This window comes from Urocitellus parryii, chromosome 11 (genome assembly GCF_045843805.1).
Source record: "Urocitellus parryii isolate mUroPar1 chromosome 11, mUroPar1.hap1, whole genome shotgun sequence".
In the NCBI taxonomy this organism is placed as follows: domain Eukaryota; kingdom Metazoa; phylum Chordata; class Mammalia; order Rodentia; family Sciuridae; genus Urocitellus; species Urocitellus parryii.
In genome coordinates, this window is record NC_135541.1 from 36,946,445 (window position 1) to 36,969,793 (window position 23,349).

General features: G+C 37.4%; 1 protein-coding gene across 1 annotated transcript in view; it reads right to left on the reverse strand.

Annotated features, from left to right (window-relative positions):
• Positions 1-21,133, reverse strand: part of Ndc1 (NDC1 transmembrane nucleoporin) — a 51,022-nt gene extending 29,889 nt beyond the window's left edge. The window contains exons 1-9 of the mRNA XM_026382274.2: positions 20,806-21,133; positions 19,269-19,389; positions 17,465-17,566; positions 14,620-14,794; positions 12,486-12,624; positions 8,796-8,904; positions 6,601-6,652; positions 3,507-3,642; positions 2,418-2,510 (exon numbers count right to left, since the gene is read on the reverse strand). Coding sequence (XP_026238059.2) covers positions 2,418-2,510; positions 3,507-3,642; positions 6,601-6,652; positions 8,796-8,904; positions 12,486-12,624; positions 14,620-14,794; positions 17,465-17,566; positions 19,269-19,389; positions 20,806-20,862 — 984 coding nt within the window. The 5' untranslated portion in view covers positions 20,863-21,133. The remainder of the gene's footprint in view (positions 1-2,417; positions 2,511-3,506; positions 3,643-6,600; positions 6,653-8,795; positions 8,905-12,485; positions 12,625-14,619; positions 14,795-17,464; positions 17,567-19,268; positions 19,390-20,805) is intronic.
• Between the last annotated feature and the right edge of the window lie 2,216 nt (positions 21,134-23,349).

Genomic DNA, 23,349 nt, shown 5'->3' on the forward strand with positions numbered 1-23,349 from the left:
CATACCCTTCTCATGTACTGGGAATTGAACCTAGGGGCAATTAATCACTGAGACACATCCCCAGCTTTTTTTTTTTTTTTTTTTTTTTTAATTCTGAGATAGGGCCTCCCTGAGTTGCTGAGGCTGGTTTTGAACTCAAGATTCTCCTTCCTCAGCCTCTTGAGTAGCTACTGGTGTTGGCCACCATGCTTGTTTGCTGTAAGCTTCTTCAGGGCAGTGGCTCTATGTCTCTATATGTCTTGTCACAATCTGCTTTGGGCCTGGAACTCTTGTCACTTTTGGACAAAAAGGAGGCAAGTTCCTATAAGGATAGAGTTCTTTCCATTGAGCAGTCACAGGAAAATGCCCTTGGATAAGGCAGCCTGCCTGAGGTTGAGGCATTTGTCTCATTTTCTTCTCCCATTTGAGGAATTTCTTTGGTGATGAAACTTATCTTATTTTAGTCTACCCATAGACCTTGCCCTAAAGAGGGCCCAAGGTCGGTCCATCAGGTGTGGATTTTCCCACTGGTCTTCAATTAAAGGGGCAGGGACTACAGTAGTAATCAAGGATGGCAAAACACAATATGGACAGATAGGTGAACTCAACCCTTACACACCAGACGGTAGACACAGGCCCCCACCACCTCTCTCCTTCCCCTGATCTGTTCCAATCACTGAGGTCTGTAACATGTTGTAAAATAATAAAGTGGTTATCCTAGTAAAGCAGAAAAAAAAAAAAAAAAGAAAGAAAAAAAAAAGAACTACAGAACTCAGATCTGTTCTACCTCTGAAGTGGGAAACGTAAACATCATTTCCTTCTGAAACTTTCCCTGGCCTCCTTCACATAAACACATTCATAGAGCTCTTAATTATGGCACTTAACATAATGTATTTTAAATGCCTGTTTACTTCTTCTGCCCACCAAACTCTGAGGCCCATAAGAAGAAGGAGAGTGTCTTTAATGCCACCACATCCAAAGGCAGTGCCTAACACACAGTAGACACATATCTGTTACTTTTTTACTGGAATTTTTCATTTATTTTTTCCTCCTCTGGCAGGCTTCTTCATTCATCCTTCGAAATACCACACTTTCTGGTTCCAAGCAATGTAAGTGGTCCCATTGCACTTGGCACAGTAGATGTTAATGTGTGTCTGCCTTTTCCACTAAGCTGTGCTATATCTTATTCATCATTCTATCTCTAGCAATTGCAGTGACTATAACACCTGCCCACTAAATGAAGATTGGATAAGCAATCAGATGAATAACTGATATTTTTAAGTTCATCTAACAAATTAGTCATAATTGATATTTAAAGGCAAGTAGAGTCCCAATAGTTCATTTTCTTATTTGTTTATAACTTCTCTAGAGTGTGATCAAAATTCTGGGTTCTAACTATTTTATATTTTTTGTTTGTTTTTTTTTTTTTTTTGCAGTACTAGGGATAGAACCCAGGATCTAGCACATGCTAGGGAAGTGTTCTACCACTAAGCTACATCCTCAGCTACATCCTTTGTTTAATTTAGTTATTTTTAAAATACTGTGATCTTTTAAGAGAATAGCACATATTGTAAATCTATTTTAAAATTTCAAATTATAGTTTAAATCAAAACAATTTATGTTTACTTAGGTTTATTTGTAAACTTATTCCAACTTCTTTTAAACTTTTTTGATTATAATTTGTTTTACAAGCTGGGCAAGGTTGCACATGCCTGTCTGTAATCCCAGTGACTCAGGACCCTGAGGCAGGAGGATCAGAAGTTCAAGGCCGGCCTCAGCAATACAGTGAAACCCTTAGCAACTTAGCAAGACCCTATCTCAAAATAAAAATAAAAAAGAACTGGGGATGTAGTTCAGTGGTAAATCATCCCTGGGTTCAATTCCCAGCACCAAAAAAAAAAAAAAAAAAAAAAAAAAAAAAATCTTTCTTTTTTTGTTTTTATAATTCATATTTAAAGAGAGTTCATAAATGTCTATATTCTACCAAACACTATCTTTGATCATAAAAGCCAACAAATACTACATGAGTTAAAAAAAAAAAAGTCTCGATCTAACGATTTAAAAAACACTTTGCTACCAAAAACAATCTGTGAAAAACTGAGGCATATAGTTGGATACCATTGAATTTTACAGTTGGAAAATCTTTTTATCTTATCTGAATACAGAATTAGTTAGCTTAAATGGCACATGCACCTACAGTCGAAGTTACTTGGGAGGCTGAGGCAGGAGGATCAACTGAACCCAGGAGTTGCCAGCCTAGGCAACACAATGAGACCTTGTCTTAAAAACAAAAGTACTAAAATATTCTAGGCCCTAAAAATACACACACACACACACACACACACACACAAATACTTAAATATGGTAAATATTAGTCTGGCTCTACAAGGTAAGTTAGAGATAACTGTGTAAAGATACAAAAAACATAGTCCAGGTACCTTTATGATGAGTGGGGGATTGCTGTTTAAAACTTTTGGGAGGCATTCATCTGACTCCTCTGCAAATGGTAGCTGAATGGGGAACACATGAGCCTATCAAATACAGTCAAATATAAAGAATACAAAAATGATTACTTTCATGACCTTGTTACATTCAGTTAGTAAGCACTAACTGAAATTATAAAAGGAACAATACAACCAAATTAACATCTCTTCACAAAAACAGGTTACATTAAAGTTATATAAACCCTAACACACTATTAGAAAATGTTACTGTCCCAGTGTTATTAGACTCTGACTTCTAATAATTGAAACAAATTTTAGAAACAAAGATTCTCTCAGATGTCATTGAAACCTACAAAGATGGTAAAATGAAATAGAAACATTCATTTTCTAAGACAAAAACTTGGAAGAGTCCATTCATGGTGTTTTTCGCCTATAATCCCTGTGACTCGGGAAGCAGGACGATTCAAAGTTTAAAGCCAGTCTCAGCAACTTAGTGAGACCCTATCTCAAAAAAACAGAAAATGACTGGGGAAGTAGCTCAGAGGTTAAGCTCTGATGGGATCAATCCCCAGTACCAAAACAAACAAATAAACAAAACACTTGAATGTTAAAAACAATGTAATTCTCAACCTAAAAAAATTTTTGTGGAAATTATCCAGATCACTTCAATTTTCAAAATCATCTCTTCAATGCTTTCTTTCAAGAAAACCAAATATTTTAATAGTACCCACATCAACAATCTATAAAATTAATTTAAAAGTCAGGCCCCTTTAATATGCACTTAATACTAAAATGGAAGCCTGCAGAAGATAACAAGACTATAAATAAAGTACACTAAGTACCATTCAGTTTAATTTCTAAAAGTTAAGTGAATATCAATACTAATTCCTCAGGAAAAAAAAATGCAAAATAAATGATGGTTATAAACAATTTGCCCCTAAAAAAGTTTTAAAACCAAATGAATAAAGTTTCAAAACTGAAATTGCTTTGGGCATACATGCTGATCATTGATCTACTAAAAATCCACTTGCATTTTCAAAATTTTGTTAATACACTAGTATTAACAAAAAACTCAATACTAACCTCTGTAGCATAGATTTTGAATAGTATCCATGAGATGTACCAAGTCGTCAGGAGGAAGACACCGCACAGCCAGATATGATAGAGTAACGGGAGGCTCAAGAGGCCACTTATGGTGTCAAGAGGCCTATGAAACTGCCTAGGAAAAGCAAACGTACCATTTAATCTCATGGGAAGATACAATCTAAACATTTAACAGATTTGGGACTCCACAATGAAAAACAAACCTATTTCTATATAAGAATGCTAAGAGTCCTCTACCCTTTTACCCCTCAAGAGGTCTTTCCCTAATACCTTCTTTAGGAGACACATAAGGGAACCTTGGGAGAAGTGTAGGCCTAAACTGGCCCTATGGTTCCTTGTGTTCCAAATCTTCACTATCATTTACTGTAGAGGAGAAAACAAGACAAGCCTGTAAGCTTAATTACCCAGTCTGGGTCAAAGTTTGTTACTGTTCTTTTGTAGTTTAATATTTAAAAACTATTAAGCATGACTAGGATCTCTCCTCGACTAGATATCAGCTTGATCTGTATACCCTGTAAACAGTTCCTCAGAAGTTAAAACACATGCATGCTCCTGGGAGCTGGGGTTGTGGCTCAGTGGTAGAGCACTTACCTAGCATAAGTAAGGCACTGGGTTTGATTGTCAGTACCACATAAAAACAAAATAAAGGTACTGTGTCCACCTACAACTAAAAAAAAATTTAAAAAGAAAAAAAAAAAAGAAAGAAAAGCACATGCTACTAAAACTTGTTCTTTATTTTTTAAGCAATTTAAGAAAATCTGTTAGAATGAAGTGTGAAGTGGTGTACAACTGTAATCCTAGTGGCTCCCGAGGCTGAGGCAGGAGGATTGCGAGTTAAAAGTCAGCCTCAGCACAAGTGAGGCCCCAGGCAACTCAGTGAGACCCTGTCTCTAAATAAAATACAAAATAGGGCTGGGGATGTGGCTGGTGAATGAGTGCCCCTTATTTCAATCCCCGGTACCCCCAAACAAACAAACAAACAAAACCCTAAATAAAACTAAAAGTTGACATCTTATCAAAACCTTGAATCAATCAATTAGCAAATCATAATCCTTTAACCACACAAGTGTCAATTATGAAAACCAGGATTTGAATCTCTTTCTGCAATTTATAATGTTGTGACTAGGCAAATCACCCACCTATCATACTCGTTTCCCTCATCCATGTCACAGCATAGCCTCTTCATTTTACCTCCTAGGACTAGTACAAGATTGAAAACAGTTTACATGAGGAGTGCCCAACACAGTGCTTGACATGTACTGGGGCCAACAATAAATGATGGAGGTTTAACTTCTAAGTAAGCATTTACCAAGAGTCTGACATACATGAAGGACAGATATAAGGCCAGGCACTAGGCCATACAAACAAAACATTTTTTGAGTGAAAGGACAAAAGGTATTATTATTTATAAATAATAAAATATTATTTTTATCTTTCATTTGACCCAGTTTTAAAATTTAGGTTATTCAGGCATGATGGCACATGTCTGTAACTCTAGCTATTCAAGAGGCTGTGGCAGAAAGATTGCAGGTTCAAGACCAGCCATGACAATTTAGTGAAACCCTGTCTCAAAATAAAAAATAAAAAGGACTGGGGATGGGGCTGGGGTTGTGGCTCAGTGGTAGAGCACTTGTCTAGCACATGCAAGGCACTGGGTTCGATCCTCAGCGTAAAAATAAATAAATAAATGTCTAACTATAACTAAGGAAAATATATCTTTTTAAATTTTGTTTAAAAAAAAAAAAAAGGGCTGGGGATGTATCTCCATGGTACAGCACCCCTGGGTTCAACCCCAGCACCGGGGGTAGTATGTCTACAGACTTAATAACTAATATTTCTTAAAAATCCATGTCAATATACCCAACTCCCTAAAACTGACATTAGCTTATCCTATATATGACATAAAAAACTCTCCCAGGGAAATAAACAATAACTGAAAGATCAAACTCTTAGGGAAGCACATTTATCAGCAAATATAGTTTAAACCTTTATCTAGATGCAAAACATCTGGGAATAAGTGAAACAATACACCCCACTGCTGCCAGCTGATTATCACCTTGCTCAATTTTGATTGCCTCACAGGTGACATAAGCATGAGACCACAGCACTGGTATGTACAAAATACCATAGAATAATGACTGTTGAAGAGAAAAATCAGAGAGGGAATGGTCCATGCAACTCAAAAATTTATTTAGTATAAGTTACCTGCCAAAAAAAGAAAATAGATTCCCACTGCTTGCTTCTGGGAAGAGGAATTGGGTGACTGGAAACAGGAGCAGAAGGAGTCTTTTTCACTGTTAACTCTTTTATAGATCTTCTAGATTTTTTTTTTTTTCCTTTCTTGGTACTGGGAGTTGAACCCAGGGGCACTTTACAACTGAGCTACCTCCCAAGCCCCTTTTTTATTTTGAGACAGGGTTGCTTAGGGCCTCACTTAATTGCTGAGACTGGCCTCAAACTTGTGATCCTCCTGTCTTAGCCTCTCAAGTCTCTGGGATTACAGATGTGCACCACCATGCCTGACTTATTTACCTTCTGAAATTTTAAGCTATGGAAATATTGTGTATTTACATATATACAATGGTTTATATATATATAATATATATATATATATATATATATATATATATATATATATATACACACACACAATGGTTTTTCCTCTCAGAAAAACTTTTAATGATTTAAATTTTCAAATAAATTTTGAAAGTACCACCTTCTAGAACTACTAGAAAGACATAGTTAAAGCAGATGAACCCAACTGTATTCAGCATTCAATATCCAGGTGTTAAATATGATAGAGGAAGTACATCACAGAGTGGGTTGAACGATAGTTTAGAATAAGCTCAGCTTGGGCTAGATCCCACAAACAGTTGAGGAGGAGTAGCTACCACACAGGTTTCCCAGTCCACAGACAGGACAGGGGAAGGATAGGCACCTCTTATAACACTGATTCCCTCCATCTCTAGTTTTGTTTTTTATTTCAATTCTTAAAAAAAAAGATTTATAGGCTTAATCTAAACAAAGCATCTGGAAAGTAAAGTTAAGATTAGACTTTTTAAGTATCACTTACTCATCTATGAGAAGGTCCATAGCAGTGCTAATCCAAGCTTTGGGAATATGACCTGAGGAGAGAAAATACCAAGCTATGAATATAAAAAGTTAATAAAACAAATCTTAATCATGCTTTAGACTATGAGGTCAAAGACAGCAAGACCTCAATCAAAATGCTAAATTATTTGATTAGGAATGGATAGGAAAACAAAAAAATTTCTAGATACAGACAGTCCTTGCTTTGTATATTCTGACATACATACATATTTTAGTTACCATGGTTTCACTAAAAAACACCAGGTTTTTTTGTTTTTGGAGGGTTTTGTTTTTTTGTTTTGTACTAGGGATTAAACCCAGGGGCCCTTAACCACTGAGTCACATCTCAAATCTTATTTATATTTTATTTTTGAGACAGGGTCTCACAAAGTTACTTAGGGCCTTGCTGAATTGCTGAAGCTGGCTTTTAACTCACAATCCTCCTGCCTCAGACTCCGGAGCTTCTGGGATTATAGGCGTACACCACTGCACCCAGCAAAAACACCAATTTTTATACTGTTGCTTAACACCCAACAACCGTTCAAATTTCAGTTACCGTGGTATATTAATTATGGGTGATTATGTACAGCACTTCTAGCTTTTCAGTATATGAATCAATACGTAGATAACAGATGTACACCATGATCTGTGACCAATCCTGTCGCATCTCTCAAAGTCTATTGGTGACTGGCCACTTGCATCTTTTTAGACAAAAACCAACAAAGCATGTAGTTGTGCTGTCTCCTTGTCTCCTATGACAACATTAAAAAACAAGTAAATGAAGCCAGGTGTAGTGGCGCACGCCTGTAATCCCAGCAACTCAGGAAGCGAGGCAGAAGAATCATAAGTTGGAGGCCAGAAATCTAGCAAAACCTTATCTCAAAATAAAAACTAAAAAGGACTGGGAATGTAGCTCAGTAGTAGGGTACCCCTGAGTTGAACAACCAGTACCACAAAATAAATAAATAAAATAACAAATGATGCTGGACAAAAAAGATCAAAGAGCAGCAAAAAGAAGTAACAATGCCAAAATGAAATGTAAAATGAATGCAAAAGAGTTACAGGAGAAAGAGCTGACCATGGGGATACTGATGCAACTGCTGTATCAGCCCAAATGTACGTACAGCTCTGGGGCAAGAGCCAAGCCAATCACAGTAGGTTAAGAAATTTCAATACAGTGTTAACATCAGAATGTTTTAACAAATTTAAAAGCTACATGGAAAAAGGATTATATAAACTACAAGTGGTGAATAAAGAGTGAGAACAATTTTATAAAGTTATATTTATAGAAAAAAATCAGAAAAAGATCTGAAAAGAGTAGATTTGAATACTAGATATTGTTTATATTATTGTGTTACTGATGAGATTAATGTTTTGAACTTGTACTATTCACTATGCTAAATATTGAGTGGTAATTTCTGTACCTAAAATTCATGTTAATAAATTCTACAAGGTTTCCTTACCAACAGAATATTTCTATTATATTATTATCAAGTTACAAACTTATAAAAAGTATGTTACTTCTAGAAAATGACCAAATGACAATGTTCTTTTTTAAAAAAAAAATATTTATTTTTCAATTGTAGTTGGACACAATACCTTTGTTTTTATTTATTTATTTTTACATGGTGCTGAGGATCGAACCCAGGACCTCACATGTGCTAGGCAAGCGCTCTACCGCTCAGCCACAACCCTAGCCCCCACACAATGTTCTTTTTTGTGCAGCAGACCTCCAGAACTTTCCCATTAAGCATAACTGGGACTCTCTGCACGATGAACAACTCCTCCCCATCTTCCTGCTCTCAGTTCCTGGCATTCTACTCTGGGTTTTTAAAAGCATAACTACTTTAGATATCTCATATAAATAAAATCATGCAATATTTTGTCTTTTTGTGACTGGGTCACTTCAGTTAACATTATGACCTTAAGGTTTATCTACAGGATAAGTTTCTTCTTTAAAGCTGAATAATATTTCATTATATGTATATATCACATTTTCTTTAACAATATTTTCCCTTAACTAAATAAATACTCTAACAATATAAACTACAAATCAGGTGGGGCTAATCACATATCCATAACTAGGAAACATAGAAACACAATAAAGAATGACTTTCTAATTGACATTTTCTGAGCTTTGAGTTAATAATACCCTGCATTAAAAAATAGAATTCTTACCAAGAAAATAATACACAATGCAGAAATTTCTAACCAGGAACATCGATTCCACACAACTATGCTTAATGAGTAAGAATAGAGATCTCCTAAACCGCAAGAACTTGTATTGCTGTGGAAAAAAGAAAAGAATCAACAATACATTCCACCTCATTCTACAGCAAGTTCTTAACTATAGCCTCAATACATAAACTATAACCACTGTAAAAAAAGTCAAAGATTATCCCAGAGGCAAAACTGAATTACTTCTGATGCTAAAATATTTAATATTTTTACATTATACAACCATCTCACTAATAGGGAGATCAGAAATAAGAAAATTAACAATATCAATCCATACTTGTTAGTAAGGCCTATAGAGATGGAGAAAGTATAAAAAACACAGCTCCATCGTAGCTCTGGGGGATACATTTCAAGACCACTAGTGAATGCAGAAAGTACCCTATACATACTGTTTATTTCTATGCATACATACCTAAGATTAGTAATATGATAAATCAAACACAGCAAGTGATTAAAAATAATAACCAATAACAAATAGAACAATTATAATAATATATTGTAATAATTTAAGTTATAAGTTGCTTATTCCTAGAATTTTTCACTTAATATTTTCAGATTGTAGTTGATTGCTAGTAAGCAAACCTGACGAAAACCAAACTGTGGATAAGGGGGCCTATAGTAACAATAGCAACCGGCATTCTTTGCATGTTACCATGTCAGGAACTGGTACAAATTACATGGATTAATCTGTTTAAACTTCCCCACAGCCCAATGAAGCTCTATTATTATTGTCATCTTACAGATAAAGAAACCAAGGCAGAGAGAGGTTAGTTGACTTCACCAACATTACCAGTTAGCAAAAGGAAAATCCAAGATATGAATCCGGGCAAGCTGGTTTCAGAGCCCACAATCTTAAAGACAATGCACACTGCCTTTACACTAAGTGGAGGAAAAGTAGAGGCAGTGAAGACAACACTACCTACCTCAGGAGATGAACGTACTAGAAAAAAAATCATTTTTTTTCCTGAAATAACAATTCTGAAAATAATGAAGTTGACAATGGTTGTTGACAACAATGATTATTATTAATTTTAGAAGAAAAAATTCTAAGGGTCGAATGTTTTCTGGTTAGCTTGGCTGTTCAAATAAAAGTACATGGTTTGGGGCTGGGGATATGGCTCAAGCGGTAGCGCGCTTGCCTGGCATGCACGGGGAAATGGGTTCGATCCTCAGCACCACATAAAAATATAATAAAGATATTGTGTCCACCGAAAACTAAAAAATAAATACTAAAAAATTCTCTCTCTCTCTCTTTTAAAGAAAGTACATGGTTACAAACTGGTTGGCTAAAAAAAAAAAATGAAAGTACATGGTTATATCACATTGTTCCCTGGAAGCATCCAAGGGGAATGGGCCTGACTCCTCATATCTAGCTTGGAATTTCCTAACAATCCATCCTGCTTCCCTTAGCAACTTAAATGCACAAGGGAAGGTCTCATGCAGGCACAATGTTCCTACAAAGAAAGAAAGCTAAGCTATGGTGTCCTCCCTCCCCCTTTCTTTTCGGGAGGCAAACCTTCCCTGATATGCAAAGACACAAACCTGACTGATGAGAAACAAAGGTCCTGTGCATCCTTTCAACTATCGTCAAACCCTCCTTCCCTTATTCCACATCTTTTCAATGAAGGGCCCTAAAAAACCCCCACTTCAAACATCCACGGGCTGGAGAATGGCAACCAGCTGGGCAGACCAATACCACTGCACATTCATGGCTCTAAGAGATGCCCCAAATACATATTTGGCCAACTGTTAAAAATCAATATTCTGGCCAAAGCTGAACGTTGCCATCATGGAATAAACTTCTGAGATACAATACAAAATTTTACCCAAACCAATTACCAAAAAAAGTTAAATTTTATGAACTTGACATGGTAGAAACATAATTCAGCAATTTGTAAGCATTATCAACTACTGGACAACTCCTATGTTCACTCTATTGCCCATTTGTGATGTTAAATAGGTGGGCAATTTCAACTGAGGTCCACGGAAATCCAGAAAGGTATTCTGTGGCATCTTATTTTTCTCTTAAGACTGTTTTTCTTGTTCACTATTCTTTGTTTATTGGTACCTAGGATTGAACCCAGAAGCACTCAACCACTGAGCTACATCCCCAGCCCTTTTTATTTTGTATTTTGTATTCAGAGACAGGGTCTCACTAAATTGCTTAGGGCCTCACTAAGTTGCTGAGGCCGACTTTGAGTTTGTGATCCTCCTGCCTCAGCTTTCTGGCTGCTGGGATTATAAGTGTGTGCTACCCATCCAGCTATTATTATTCTTTATTATATTTGGATCTAAGTTGATTTATATGAATATTTCTGCACAGTATTTTGAAAATTTTTCGTTGTGAAATTTTGAGGTAGCAAAGCTTATGTCCTACTTTCAATTCTTCTTCACAAGATGTGAAGAATTTCTAAACAGGAATTATTTTTTCAAACACTCAGACTGCAGCAGGTAAGAGACAAATTTTTTTTCAGGGAGTACTATCTCCTTGCAGTATATATTCTCACAGATGCAACAGGCATGTGACAACTTTAGTTAACCTAGGAGAATCCTAATGCATCATTTTTATAGATCACATTTATTATCATGCATCACTTGTTTACACATCCCTTTATTCCCACCAGACTAGGTTCTAGTGGGAAGGACCTAGGGTTCTAACATTTTTCTTTCAGTGCCCAGGCTTCAGAGTAGAAATGAAATGAACAGCTAATCAGGAATAGCAGAAATAGGACAGGGAGAGGCCTTATGTAACAGTGAGACACTTCAACCAATCTTTCTCTCTCCTCCCAGAGGAGGTGGTTCTAAATTCCAGGATGACACCTACCAGATTAGGTTTTTAAAAACCTAACTAAAGCTGGGCATGGTGATGCACACCAGTGATCCCAGGAACTCAAGATGCTGAGGCAGGAGGACTGCAAGTCTTTAAGGCCAGCTTCAGCAACTTAAGACACTATCGCTCTCTCTCAAAAAAAAAAAAAAAAAAAAAGGCGGAGTGTGTGTGCTAGGATATATCTCAGTTGTAGAGCCCCTGTGTTCAATCCCTAGCATTGATACCAAAAATACTATACCACTCAAATCAAACCAGGTCAAACTATTTTATTTATTTGTATATATCTTGCCTTTTTATGAAAAGGACATGAGACAGTAACTGACATATTCTAAAAATTACTTGCACACCCCCACCCTCATAAGATTTTAAGTTCGAAAAGAAGCTGGCAGCTGCACAGAGGTACTTTGCATGAATGTCATCATCATCCTCCCCACCCCCACCCCCAGTCCTGCTAAGGTCACAGCAAGTGTCACTACCAAGCAGGCAGGGAAAGAGAAGAGCAGAGCAGCAGCAGTCTGAGAGTGGCAGCAGGGAAGGGTAAAATATAGCTGGATGTACATTCTACACAAAATACAGCTCTCAAAAACACACCGAAGTCACTTAAAGACAAAACTCTTCTCTCTAAAAAAGTCACTTAAAGACAAAACTCTTCTCTCTAAAAGGCATTTGAGGATTTCAGTTCTCTGTTGCACAGAACAAATCTTGAATTAATCAAATAAGCCCTGTTATATACATATATACCAAAGCAGTTTTAATGCTGCCACATTCTAGCATAAGATAATGCTCAGATGATGTCTTACCTGTATGATGGGAAATGGGAGATAGTTCATGTTATTAACAAAATACAGAAGGCTATAGCTATAGCCCATGAATGCTCCAGCCAGTAGGAAAAAAAGGTGATATTCATTTAAACAGTTTCGTGCCGCAGAGCTATCTAAACTAGAAGGGAAAAATTAAGTTGTTAATATAACAGTCAGGGATCCATTTCACTGTTTTAGGCTTAATACTTACTGAAGACAAAATTCTGAGTTAATCACTTAAGAAATGTACCAAATTCTAACAAAATGGTTCATTTTAAATAAGTGTGAGCAAAAGATTAACAAAACCCTTTTCCCTGAAGCCTGAGAACCTGACTCTAGCTCTATTCCCCTAGAAATCTGACATGGGTAAGAACGTCTACATCGGTACTAAGTAACATTGCTTACAAACTGGTAAATTAATCTTCACCGAGAGGAACCAAATCAACTATAAATCAACTGCCTGAAAGAGATGCCAAAACTTTGGTCTTCTGTGTTGTCTCTGACTAAACATCCACCTCCAGGGATTCTGGATGCTACATCTATAAAATTGCTACAAGAGATACCAGAGCCCATTGGGCACAAGGCTTTTAAAACAGGGAGTCCCCAATACCTGTCTGATATGGTCTCCACTCTCGAGTTGTACCACAGGCAAGGCAACAGCTCCTGAATGGCTGTGGGACCCGTCACCTGTTTGAAATGCATCCAGTACTCCTGCTAAAGAGGAGGTCCCAATGCTTCCCAGCTAATAACCTAGAGTTGTTAAGTTCTGAAAATTTAGTTAAATTCAAGAGGATTCCCTAGTAAGAACTTCCATTAGCCACACCCTATCAACCAATCATCTTTATCTCACATCTTTTAATTTTAAGGATAAGATCTTATTATTTGGTGAACATTAAGCTCTTAAACTCCTTTGGAAGTTATCTGAGCATCTCTATAATCTGGCAAATATCCGAGGGTGTATAGAGTCAGCAGGAATACCAGTTAGGGGCCTGCTCCACCACCTATCTCCATGAGGGTTGAGATTCCAGGCTGATTGTTTTCTGGGCCCTGAGTTATAAGATGATAAAAGAGATTCATTTTGCTCAAGACTCTGACTGTGAAATTATCAGTAAATGTATTTATAATGGGCACTAATCTCTCTGACAACTTGTAGCTCATTGTAGCTTTCTGCTCCCTGGAACCTCACTGCCCCCTCCACTAAAAAGAGATGTGCAAAAAAGAGTTCAGGACTCATTTAAAATGAGCCATGGGGATTTCCTTAGTCACAATAGTGCTGTATTCTTAGATGTCCTTTATCATTCAATGTTTATCAACAGTATAGTTTTCACTACAGAAAGCCTCATGGAGGGGAAAAAAGGCAACTCTGCCTCATAAGCAGTAGCCGAGGAAATTAAGTATTAGGCAGAACTCATTACTAACATTGTTTTAAAGTCAGTGGAAAATAGGGAACTTAAGATTACTCTAATAATCTTTCTTTATTTATACTTTTTAATGTGTGTGTATGGTGCTGGGGATCGAACTCATGGTCTTGGCCTGCTAAGCATATGCTCTAGAACTGAGCTACACTCACAGACCTTTTTTAATTCTGAAAGTCAGAGCATCAACTTACAATTTCTATCAATCCCATATTTCAAGACTGTGTAAGTTTTAAAATCATAAAAGCACTCTATAGAAGGTAGTTATTATTTTAAAATTCTCTCTTCAAATTCATTCTTTCCAAACTACCCTTCCTTCAAACACCAAACACCTTCTCCAAGAACACATGTAGATCCTCCCAGCTTCCTGAACTCTCACAGATTTTATATGTGCACAACTTATGTCCTTCTTTCTATTACATTCATATGTTTCCATGTCTTCAATTTCCTACTGTTCTCGATCCTCAGGGAGCTTATTGTCTGTTTGAATCATTCTCACAAATCTAACAGCACACAGTATAGCAAGCACCTTCTACAACTGTTTTTCAAATTTTGTTGAATTCAAAGTCAAACATCAAAAACAACTGATGTATGTAAATAAGCACTTTCTGTAGAAATTGGGAAAGCAAAGAATGTCCATAAACTATTAACATACCTAGGCCATCTTTGGCTTAGTAACTAAACAAGGATCTCTAGAAAGAAAAAGTATTTAACATTACCTCTCAGTATCAGAGCAGGGAACCACAAGAAAACTGTATCGGCCCTTAGTTATCACTGCTGCACACCAAGCCATCACCATTCCCAAGGCAGCATGAACAAAAGAGTGCATGAGTTGCTGGGGATGAAAGATCTTCCCTATCAGGGCCAGTCTGGAACACGGAATGGAAGGCACAACTGCAAATAAAACATGGATATAGCCTTATAACTACAGCATATGAAGTTAGAGGATCTAAACTATGCCCTCTCATGCTTGCATGAAGACGCCAAAGGGCAGAAAGTAACATACAGCCAATAAAATATAGAACAGAAAAACTTGAGTTAAAAAAATTTTTAAGAATGAAAAACACACAAAAGAGAAAAACATAAGAATTTAGGTTTTTATTACACTGCTATTAGGGTTAGGATAATAATAATTTTCTTTCTTTTAAATTAAAATTTCCTAATAGCTGAAATAACACCAACTCTATAACCCTCCAGGGCCATAAAAGAATGTGTAACGATTTAAAGATAGATCCTGCCCTCTAGCAAAATCTTTATTTCAATATTTGAAACTGTCAATATATAATCCATCTGAGAAAAATAAAACGTAGTTAGGTAAATATTGACAATACAAAATACTAACATAAAAGTTTATATGGAACTTTCTTTTTGGGGGGTGTTTGGATTGTTATTTGGGGATTGAACCCAGCACTGAGCTTTATTCCCAGCCCCCCTCCCCTTTTTTAAAGTTTGAAATAAGGTCTCCCTAAGTTGCTTAGGGCTTCTCTAAGTTGCTGAGGCTGGTCTCAAACTTATCGTTCCTCATGCCTGCCTCCCAAGTTGCTGGAATTACAGGCATGAACCACACACCCAGTTGTATGAGAATTTTTAATACCTCTCTGACAACCCAATAAAGTTGTCTGGAAGTGACCTAGGGAGGCAACTGTGGTTAGTTACTAAGGTATATTTGCCTTTAAAAACAGCTAGCCTAAGATTCCCTGGTCTTTAATACACTTGAAGAGATGGGGGCTGGGGTTTTGGCTCAGCGGTAGAGTGCTTGCCTAGCACGTGCGAGATAGGTTCGATCCTCAGCACCACATAAAAATAAATGAATAAAATAAAGGTATTGTGTCCAACTACAAGTAAAAAAATAAATATTTAAAAAAAGAGAGAAGAGATGGATGAGAGGCAGAAAACTATGAAAAGAGAGGGCTTAGGTACTCTGCACTTTTGGGGAAGAGACTGCCATCACTCCTCCTACCAACATAAACACCCAGAGGGCAATTAGGACTAACTTTTAATACTCTAAATGTGCCAAACCCTCTCATGTCATTCAACCTTACTTGCCATATGTTTTCTCCAGAACATCACTGTCCTCCTTTATCTATTTAATGTAGCTCCTCATTCAAGGCATGGTGTAAATATCTTCTTCAGAAAGCTTCCATGCTAAGTAAGTAATGCTCCTCTGAATTCCCTCATTATCCAATGTATAGTAGGCAAAGACAAGTAATGTTTACTGCTCGTCTGCCTAACTGTGATTTTTTGGAGAAAGCTGGGACCATACAATGCATGGCACATAGTAATGGCATAAGGAGTGCTCATGCAAGGAATGAACCAAAGTGACTAGTCAGGCTTTTAGAATGAGTAGGCTAAAGAGCCCTCATCGGGCACACCTTCCTAAAGAAGACGGCCCAGGCACAAGGGAGAGTGTGAAAGAACACTGCTATAAGCCGAGGTGTTCTGAGTAGGGCCTGAGTGGAGGAGAGACCTACCAGCCAGGAGTGAGGGTTAGAAAAGCAAGGAAAAAGGTATGCATTGCAACATCCAGAGTTAGGATTCAAGCTTTTACAGGATCTCTGGTGTCAGTCCTTCCTGACCCCTCCCACTTTATCTCCAACATGGCAACCACTGTTCTTCATTTCTAAAAGATTTCTATTTCAAAATGCTATATAAGTGACATCATGCAATAAATAGCCTTTGGGGTTTTGCTTTCTTCATTCAGTATAATTCCAATAAAAGTTGTCCAACTTGTCGCACATATTTAAAAAAAAAAAAAATCCAGGCTTTTATACCCTATTTTACAAAGAAGTACTGATGAGCTTTTAAAAAATGGCAGAAAAAGCTTCTAATTGTGACAAACTTAGAAATCCGAACAAGGCAGGAGGAGTAGAAGAGAAACTGAGAAAAATAATAAGCTCTGGAATTTAGCAGGTAATTCTCCCAAGGCAAAACCTAATATTTTAAAGGTTTAGGTTTGTTTGAAAATCATAGCATTACAGACTTCTATATTTGAAAAAAATTTCACCTGGTCTTGATCTGCTACCCAATAAGGAATGATTTTTACAATGATTTTTACAGCTCTAACACCAGCTGTGAACAAGTAAAAGGTCTAAATTTATTTATTTATTTTACTATGGCAAAATACACATCAATAAAATTTACCATTTGAACCATTTTGAAGCATACAGTTTTGTGGCCTAAATATGTTCACACTGTTGTGCAACCAACTCACCACCTACTTCCCAAACTTTGGCATCTTCCCCAACTCAAACTCTACCCATCAGTAATCTCCATCCTCTAGAAAACACCACTCTATTTTCTGTCTCTGTAAATTTGACTATTCTTGGTACCTCATATAAGTGGAATCATACAACAATTGTCCTAAAAGGTCTAGGTATATTTTAAAAATAGAAATTAGCACCAACATTAATTGTAATATATATTCAAAGCATATGATTTTGTATATATTCTTAAAAACGTGACACAAAATTCAGCTTGTTATACATATTCACATATAAAATGCACTTAGTCTGCCTTAGTAAAATAAATTCAGACTTTTAAAAACGTTAACATTTGAAAACTCACCTGCATAGAACTCCACATTGAAAATACTTATTATTATTATTACCACTGACAGCAGCAGGAGGTAAAAGATTACATAGGAGCTATATAGATCATTGAAAGAATCTAAAACATAAGAGATAAATTGGTTAAGTTTATTCAGTCTTGTAGACATGCTGAGCACATGGCAATATAGCAAAGGTTTGAACCTCAACTGTAATTTTAACTTTAGAAGTTATCTTTCCTTCAAGAATTTAATTGCACACTGCTGACAGGTCCAGTGGGACATCAACTCAAGAACTCCAGTGTGAGTTATTCCAATTTGGCTCTGGGTGCTTTAAAATTACATTCAAATTTCTTTTAAATCGCCCAGATGTTAACATCAGATCAAATACTGCCATATGCAAACATTTCATAGTTAGTAATACACCAACAAAGTTGCTTTTTAAAGTGTAAAAATATTTTTCAGATCTCATCTTAATAAATGCATTTTAACTAAAGTCAAAGTAACATCTTTAGAAATAGCATAACCCATAAATCATCTAAAAGAGCTAAACTAAGAAAAACAATTGTGATGTTCTGTGAAACACTAAGAAGTCACCCTTTCAGGGTAGTGTGACAATTAATATTCCAATTCAAAGTTTAATGAAACCAATTATCATTAAAAATACAACTCAATACTCGAAATAATGAAACTACTTACTAAGCCTTCACAATTAAATTCCTGCTATCTCTGCACTGGCATATATATGGCTTAATTTTATCTGACCTGTGCAACCTGTCCAAGAAATGACTGACACAGATTAACAGAAGACTTACATGATTTTAATTCTTTAGCAGCAATATCTCCAAAGGCCACAAGGTAAAGATTCTAACTCCCTAAAAATTGGCACTTTCTTATGAAACTTAAAATACACAAAAACAAAATAAATATACCATTGTTGTTATGTTGTTATGACCAGACGTTCAGGAGTATTTTTGTTTCTTAGCCTTAGGCAAGACTTTAAAGATTTCAAAACCTATTCTGTTAACATTTATCTCAAAAAAAGAGATAATTCTAGTGCAGCATCATGGAAAAACATCAACTTTGATGCCACAAACTAATACCCAAATCCTAGTCACTCACTAGCTGAGTATCTCTGCACAGATTTACTCATTTATAAAGTAGGAATAATACCTCTTTATTAAAAGGGTCATAGGAAAGAGATAATGTATGTAAGGTGCTTAGCATAGTGCCCAGCATGCTAAAAAATGAGAAATAACTGGTAGCCATTATTAATGGACATAAAACAAGTTATATTTTAGTGCACTTAGTAATTTTGTCTCCAAAGATTCAGAGAAACATTTTAGCCTACCTCAATCTTTTCTCCTATCAATTTTTGCATTTAACTGTATCTTCCCTAGCCAAAAGTTCATCCTTTCCTTATCTTTTTTTATTAGCTACAATATAAAAATGAAGGATTCTTAGACATATTTTTAAAAGAATATGTCACATTTTCTACCCATAATTTAAACAGATGATAGTAACAGTTCTTTTTTTAAAAAGACAGACAGGATCAATAAAGGTGTCAAAAAGAAAGACAAAGAAAAATTAAGCTTTTATTTATATGTTCTTCTAAAGATTTCTTTGTTCCTGTCATCACACATAGTTTCTTGGTAAGTTTACTAATCTCATTATATAATAAAAAGGTGTTTTATGTTATACAGGCAATGCCTTAAACTTATCTTAAAGTCAATGTGTGGTGTGTTAATACAGGCAGTAATCAGAAAAAAATTATTTGAAACATAGTTCAATTTTTATGTTTTCTCTAAATTGAATATCACTTACCTGACAGCCACTGTATGGGATGAAATAAATCAATACTGCTGAAGACTATAAATACCGTAGCACAGATGGGTAGAAGCAACACTGACCAAACAACACTTGCAACTATCCTCCAGCCCAAAATCTAAAATTAAATAAACAAAACTCCCTCAATCATGAAGTCAGTTAAATCATTTCAGTTATGCAAATCCTATCTCTTCATACAGGCCATTAGTCACTAATACATATATACCCAGATTATAGACCATGCAGTTATATACAAACCCAAATGATTACTATTATAATAATATCACATACCACTAAAGAACTTTGTAAAAATTAGTGAACTGATACTTGCATTAGGTCCAGAGTCAGGTGTTATATTAAATATCACACTTTGGGGTAGAGATTAAGACCGTCTTATTTAGTTTTATAATCACATTTACCACTTATCTCTCCAGATTCTAGATAATTATAGGAATATCCAAAGGCTGTATACTTGAGAACCACAAACATGCATTTCTTACCCGGCAACTAACACATTGTAACACTGTACTCTTTTCTAAATCTCAGTGCCTAACATAAGGAAGAACAAGACTTACTGTCAATTAATAGGAGATACTGAGAAGTTTTAAGCATGACAGTGACAACTGGAACTATGTCCTGTAAAGTAAAACATCTTTGTGTTCACCATAAGGTGGCTGAAAAAAAGATATCCTGGAGGAGACCAGACCCAGACAGGAGGCACAATGGTTAACAACAGACCAAGTCAGAGATTACAGTCAATGTCTGCACAAAGGCAATAGCCATGGGAAAGGAAAGAGGAACAAAATGCAGCCACATTTCCAAGGTAAACACTATAGGAATATATAACATAGGTGGTAAAGAGTAGATAACACCTGAAAGTGTTTAACTGAGGATAGAGGAGATGACAGTACACGATGGTAGAGGCCCTACTCCCAAAGTAACCTTACTTCCATCTCTCTTTGCCCTCCACAGAAGACATGAAGGAGGAAGCATGTCCTCAGCTCCCACGGTGGATATTTACCTCTACCAAGAATATGTGCCCTGCTTACCTGGTCTCCAACCCCAGGAAGTGCCAAGGCCACACTACATTCTTCCCAATTCTGGACATTCTTCCCAACTTTTCCCCACTTCCGTTCTGGGGATGGAACCCAGGGGCTTATGCATGATAGGCATGCACTCTTCCATTGAGCTATATCCCCAGCTCTTCCTTTCTCACTTCTTATCCCAAGGAATCAAGTTACTTATTCTGCACCTACAGGATACACTTGCATAAAATCCCTCCCCATTCTCTGCCCCAATTTCCAGTCAAATCATCCACGCCAGGCAGGCCAGCTTTCACTCTGACTCCTCTCCCATCCTGTACCCAGCATCCCCTCAAGGACGTCGCCACAGCCCCCCGTAATCAGTCCCCCGGGCGGTCCCCTCCCCACGCTGCCCTCCGACAGGCACCCTACCCGTCCAGAGCGCACGCGCGGTCGGAGCCCACCCGCCCAGCCCATGCCCAGCGGCGTGCACCCCAGTGAGCTGCACTCACGCGCCACAGGATGTCCCGCGACCCGCCGGCGCAGGGTCCACTCGTAGCCGTGGCCATGGAGATGGCGGGCCCGACTCTAAGCAGTGGGGGAGACCGTGTGCCCGCCCGCCACAGCAGTTCAAAGACACCAAGGCCCCGGGAAGACCCCGTTGGGGCTGCCTGAAACACTGCCTGAGTAAAGCCTGAACCAAGCCGCAACCCATTCCTTAGATGCTTGTCCGGGGTAGGCTCCACGGGCCAGAACTGCCCGACATTCGCGTCCCCCAAAGGGGGCTGTGACTCCAGGAACCGTTCTCTGGGATCCAAAAATTCCCTCCGAAGCAGGGGCCAGCGGGGCTTCAGAAACAAGGGGCGGCGGCGCTGCATGCTGGGAACTGTAGTCTCGACGACCTTCTGGGACCGTGGAGGAACGTTGCATTCTGGGACTCGGAGTTCCAAAGTACAGCATGCCGGGAGTCGAAGTCTTCCCGGCGGTGACTTGAAGCATGCTGGGAATCCTAGTCCTTTACAAAGCCTCGAGATTGATTTTTATAATATCCGCGGTAGTGATGGATTGAATTCTGCAGTTATATCTGTCCTCATTTCTCTCCATTATTTTATCAACCTCCTAAAGTGAAATCAAAGGATGCTGTGGCCCCTCCACAAATAGGTACTCAGTGACCTAACTGAAATCTTTAAAAACTGGGGGACTTTATTAAGAGGGATGCATTTGGTTTCATAAAATCTGGTTTCTAATTCCAGTTCTGCACATGATGATATCTTGGCCATCTCGGAACCTCCATTTCTTATCTGTAAAATAAGGATAAAATAAAACAAGTATACTGTGATGCTGTGAGGATATAAATAATGTGCTCTATAGATTATCATTGATTTCCTATTAGTAAGGAAGAAAGCTTTTCACCAACTCAGGTTTCCTTAATGAAGTCTTCTCTGATTGCTTGCAGCCTCAGTGAGATCTTTGGGTGAATACTGCCAATACCTCTGTATAGTCGATTACATTTCACAGTCTATTCAATACTCCAGGAAGATAGAGGGATAGACTCAGTCATTTACTGACTCTGAAGAAACTCATAGGCTAGTGAGTGAAATTGAGATCACACATAATTCTCTGTTATGTTTGCCGAGTTGGTTGCTCTGTAATGGTTCCTGAGTTGCTTTAAGATTATATCGTATGTACTTCCCATAACCACATAATATGTCATTTCTGAATCATTATGGGACAAACTTGGATTACATTGCTAGATCAAGTCTCTGCCATCAAGAAACCTTCTATCTTGTGGTGGAAAAAATTATAAAGAATCAATCTATATGAATGTCCATAAACACCAGGTTATTTGAAATCACAAGAACTTATTTAGTTTCTATGGTAAAGACTACCAATTCTCTACTTCAATGTCTATTCTCCCTTATTTTTTTTTTAAAGAGAGAGTGAGAGAGGAGAGAGAGAGAGAGAGAGAATTTTTAATATTTATTTTTTAGTTATCGGCGGACACAACATCTTTGTTGGTATGTGGTGCTGAGGATCGAACCCGGGCCGCACGCATGCCAGGCGAGCGTGCTACCGCTTGAGCCACATCCCCAGCCCCTTATTTTTTAATAGTAGAACTCTCAGCTTTTATATAGGCTGATGGATAAACCCTATCCCCTTCCTCCTGTGTAGTGAGGTATGGCCGGTAACTGAGTTCAGGCCAATATCATAAAGTATTACATGGTAACTTCCTAGATACATCCTTTAAAAAAAGTTAGTGCGTGATCATTACATCTTAATCCCTTTCACCATTCAGGTGCCTGCAATTTGGATGTGCTGGTTTGAGTGCCAGCACCATATGGACCACAGCAAGAGGGCCACACTACAGAAAAATGAAGTACTGCCTTTAAGGGAGACTTGATTATTTGGAGCAACCATACCAGTCCTGGGCTGTCTTTGCCTCCTGACAATATTTACACAAGACAGATGATTATTTTTTATTTAAGCCATCTTTATCTTCAAAGCACTTCTTATATTCTTAATCATCTTTTATAATTTTCTGTTTACTTACTGTCTAACTTCTCATTGGTAAGCAAGCTTCACAAAGGCAGGAATGTTGTCTTATACTGTTTCCAAAGGAGCTATCACATTAGTAAGTAGTCCATGAATGTTTAAAAAATGAATGGATGGACAAAATTAACTGTATCAGACAATGTCTATTCAGGACAATATTTTATTACCCCAATCAAAGAAAGATTTAATGCAATGAACTGATAAAAGTGTTGGAAGGGCTAAGAAAGCACAGGGGAGAAAGAACAGGGCTGTGGTAGCAAATGGGAGAAAGGAGTTATTACCCAAATATCAGGAGGCTACTACTTCCTCTGCACTAAAGCCCATGAGATCATATTCGATGCTGAGCTACTGAGAGAGATGCCCCTACTTGTGTGAGAACTAAACCATTGTTGTCAAGCAGGAACTGAAGAGTCAGTGCCCTGTAAATGTTGTAATGACCACAGGTAGTGCCCGCTACTATCTGCAGTTGCTGTAGCAGTTGCTTTTTTTTTTTCTTGTTTTTT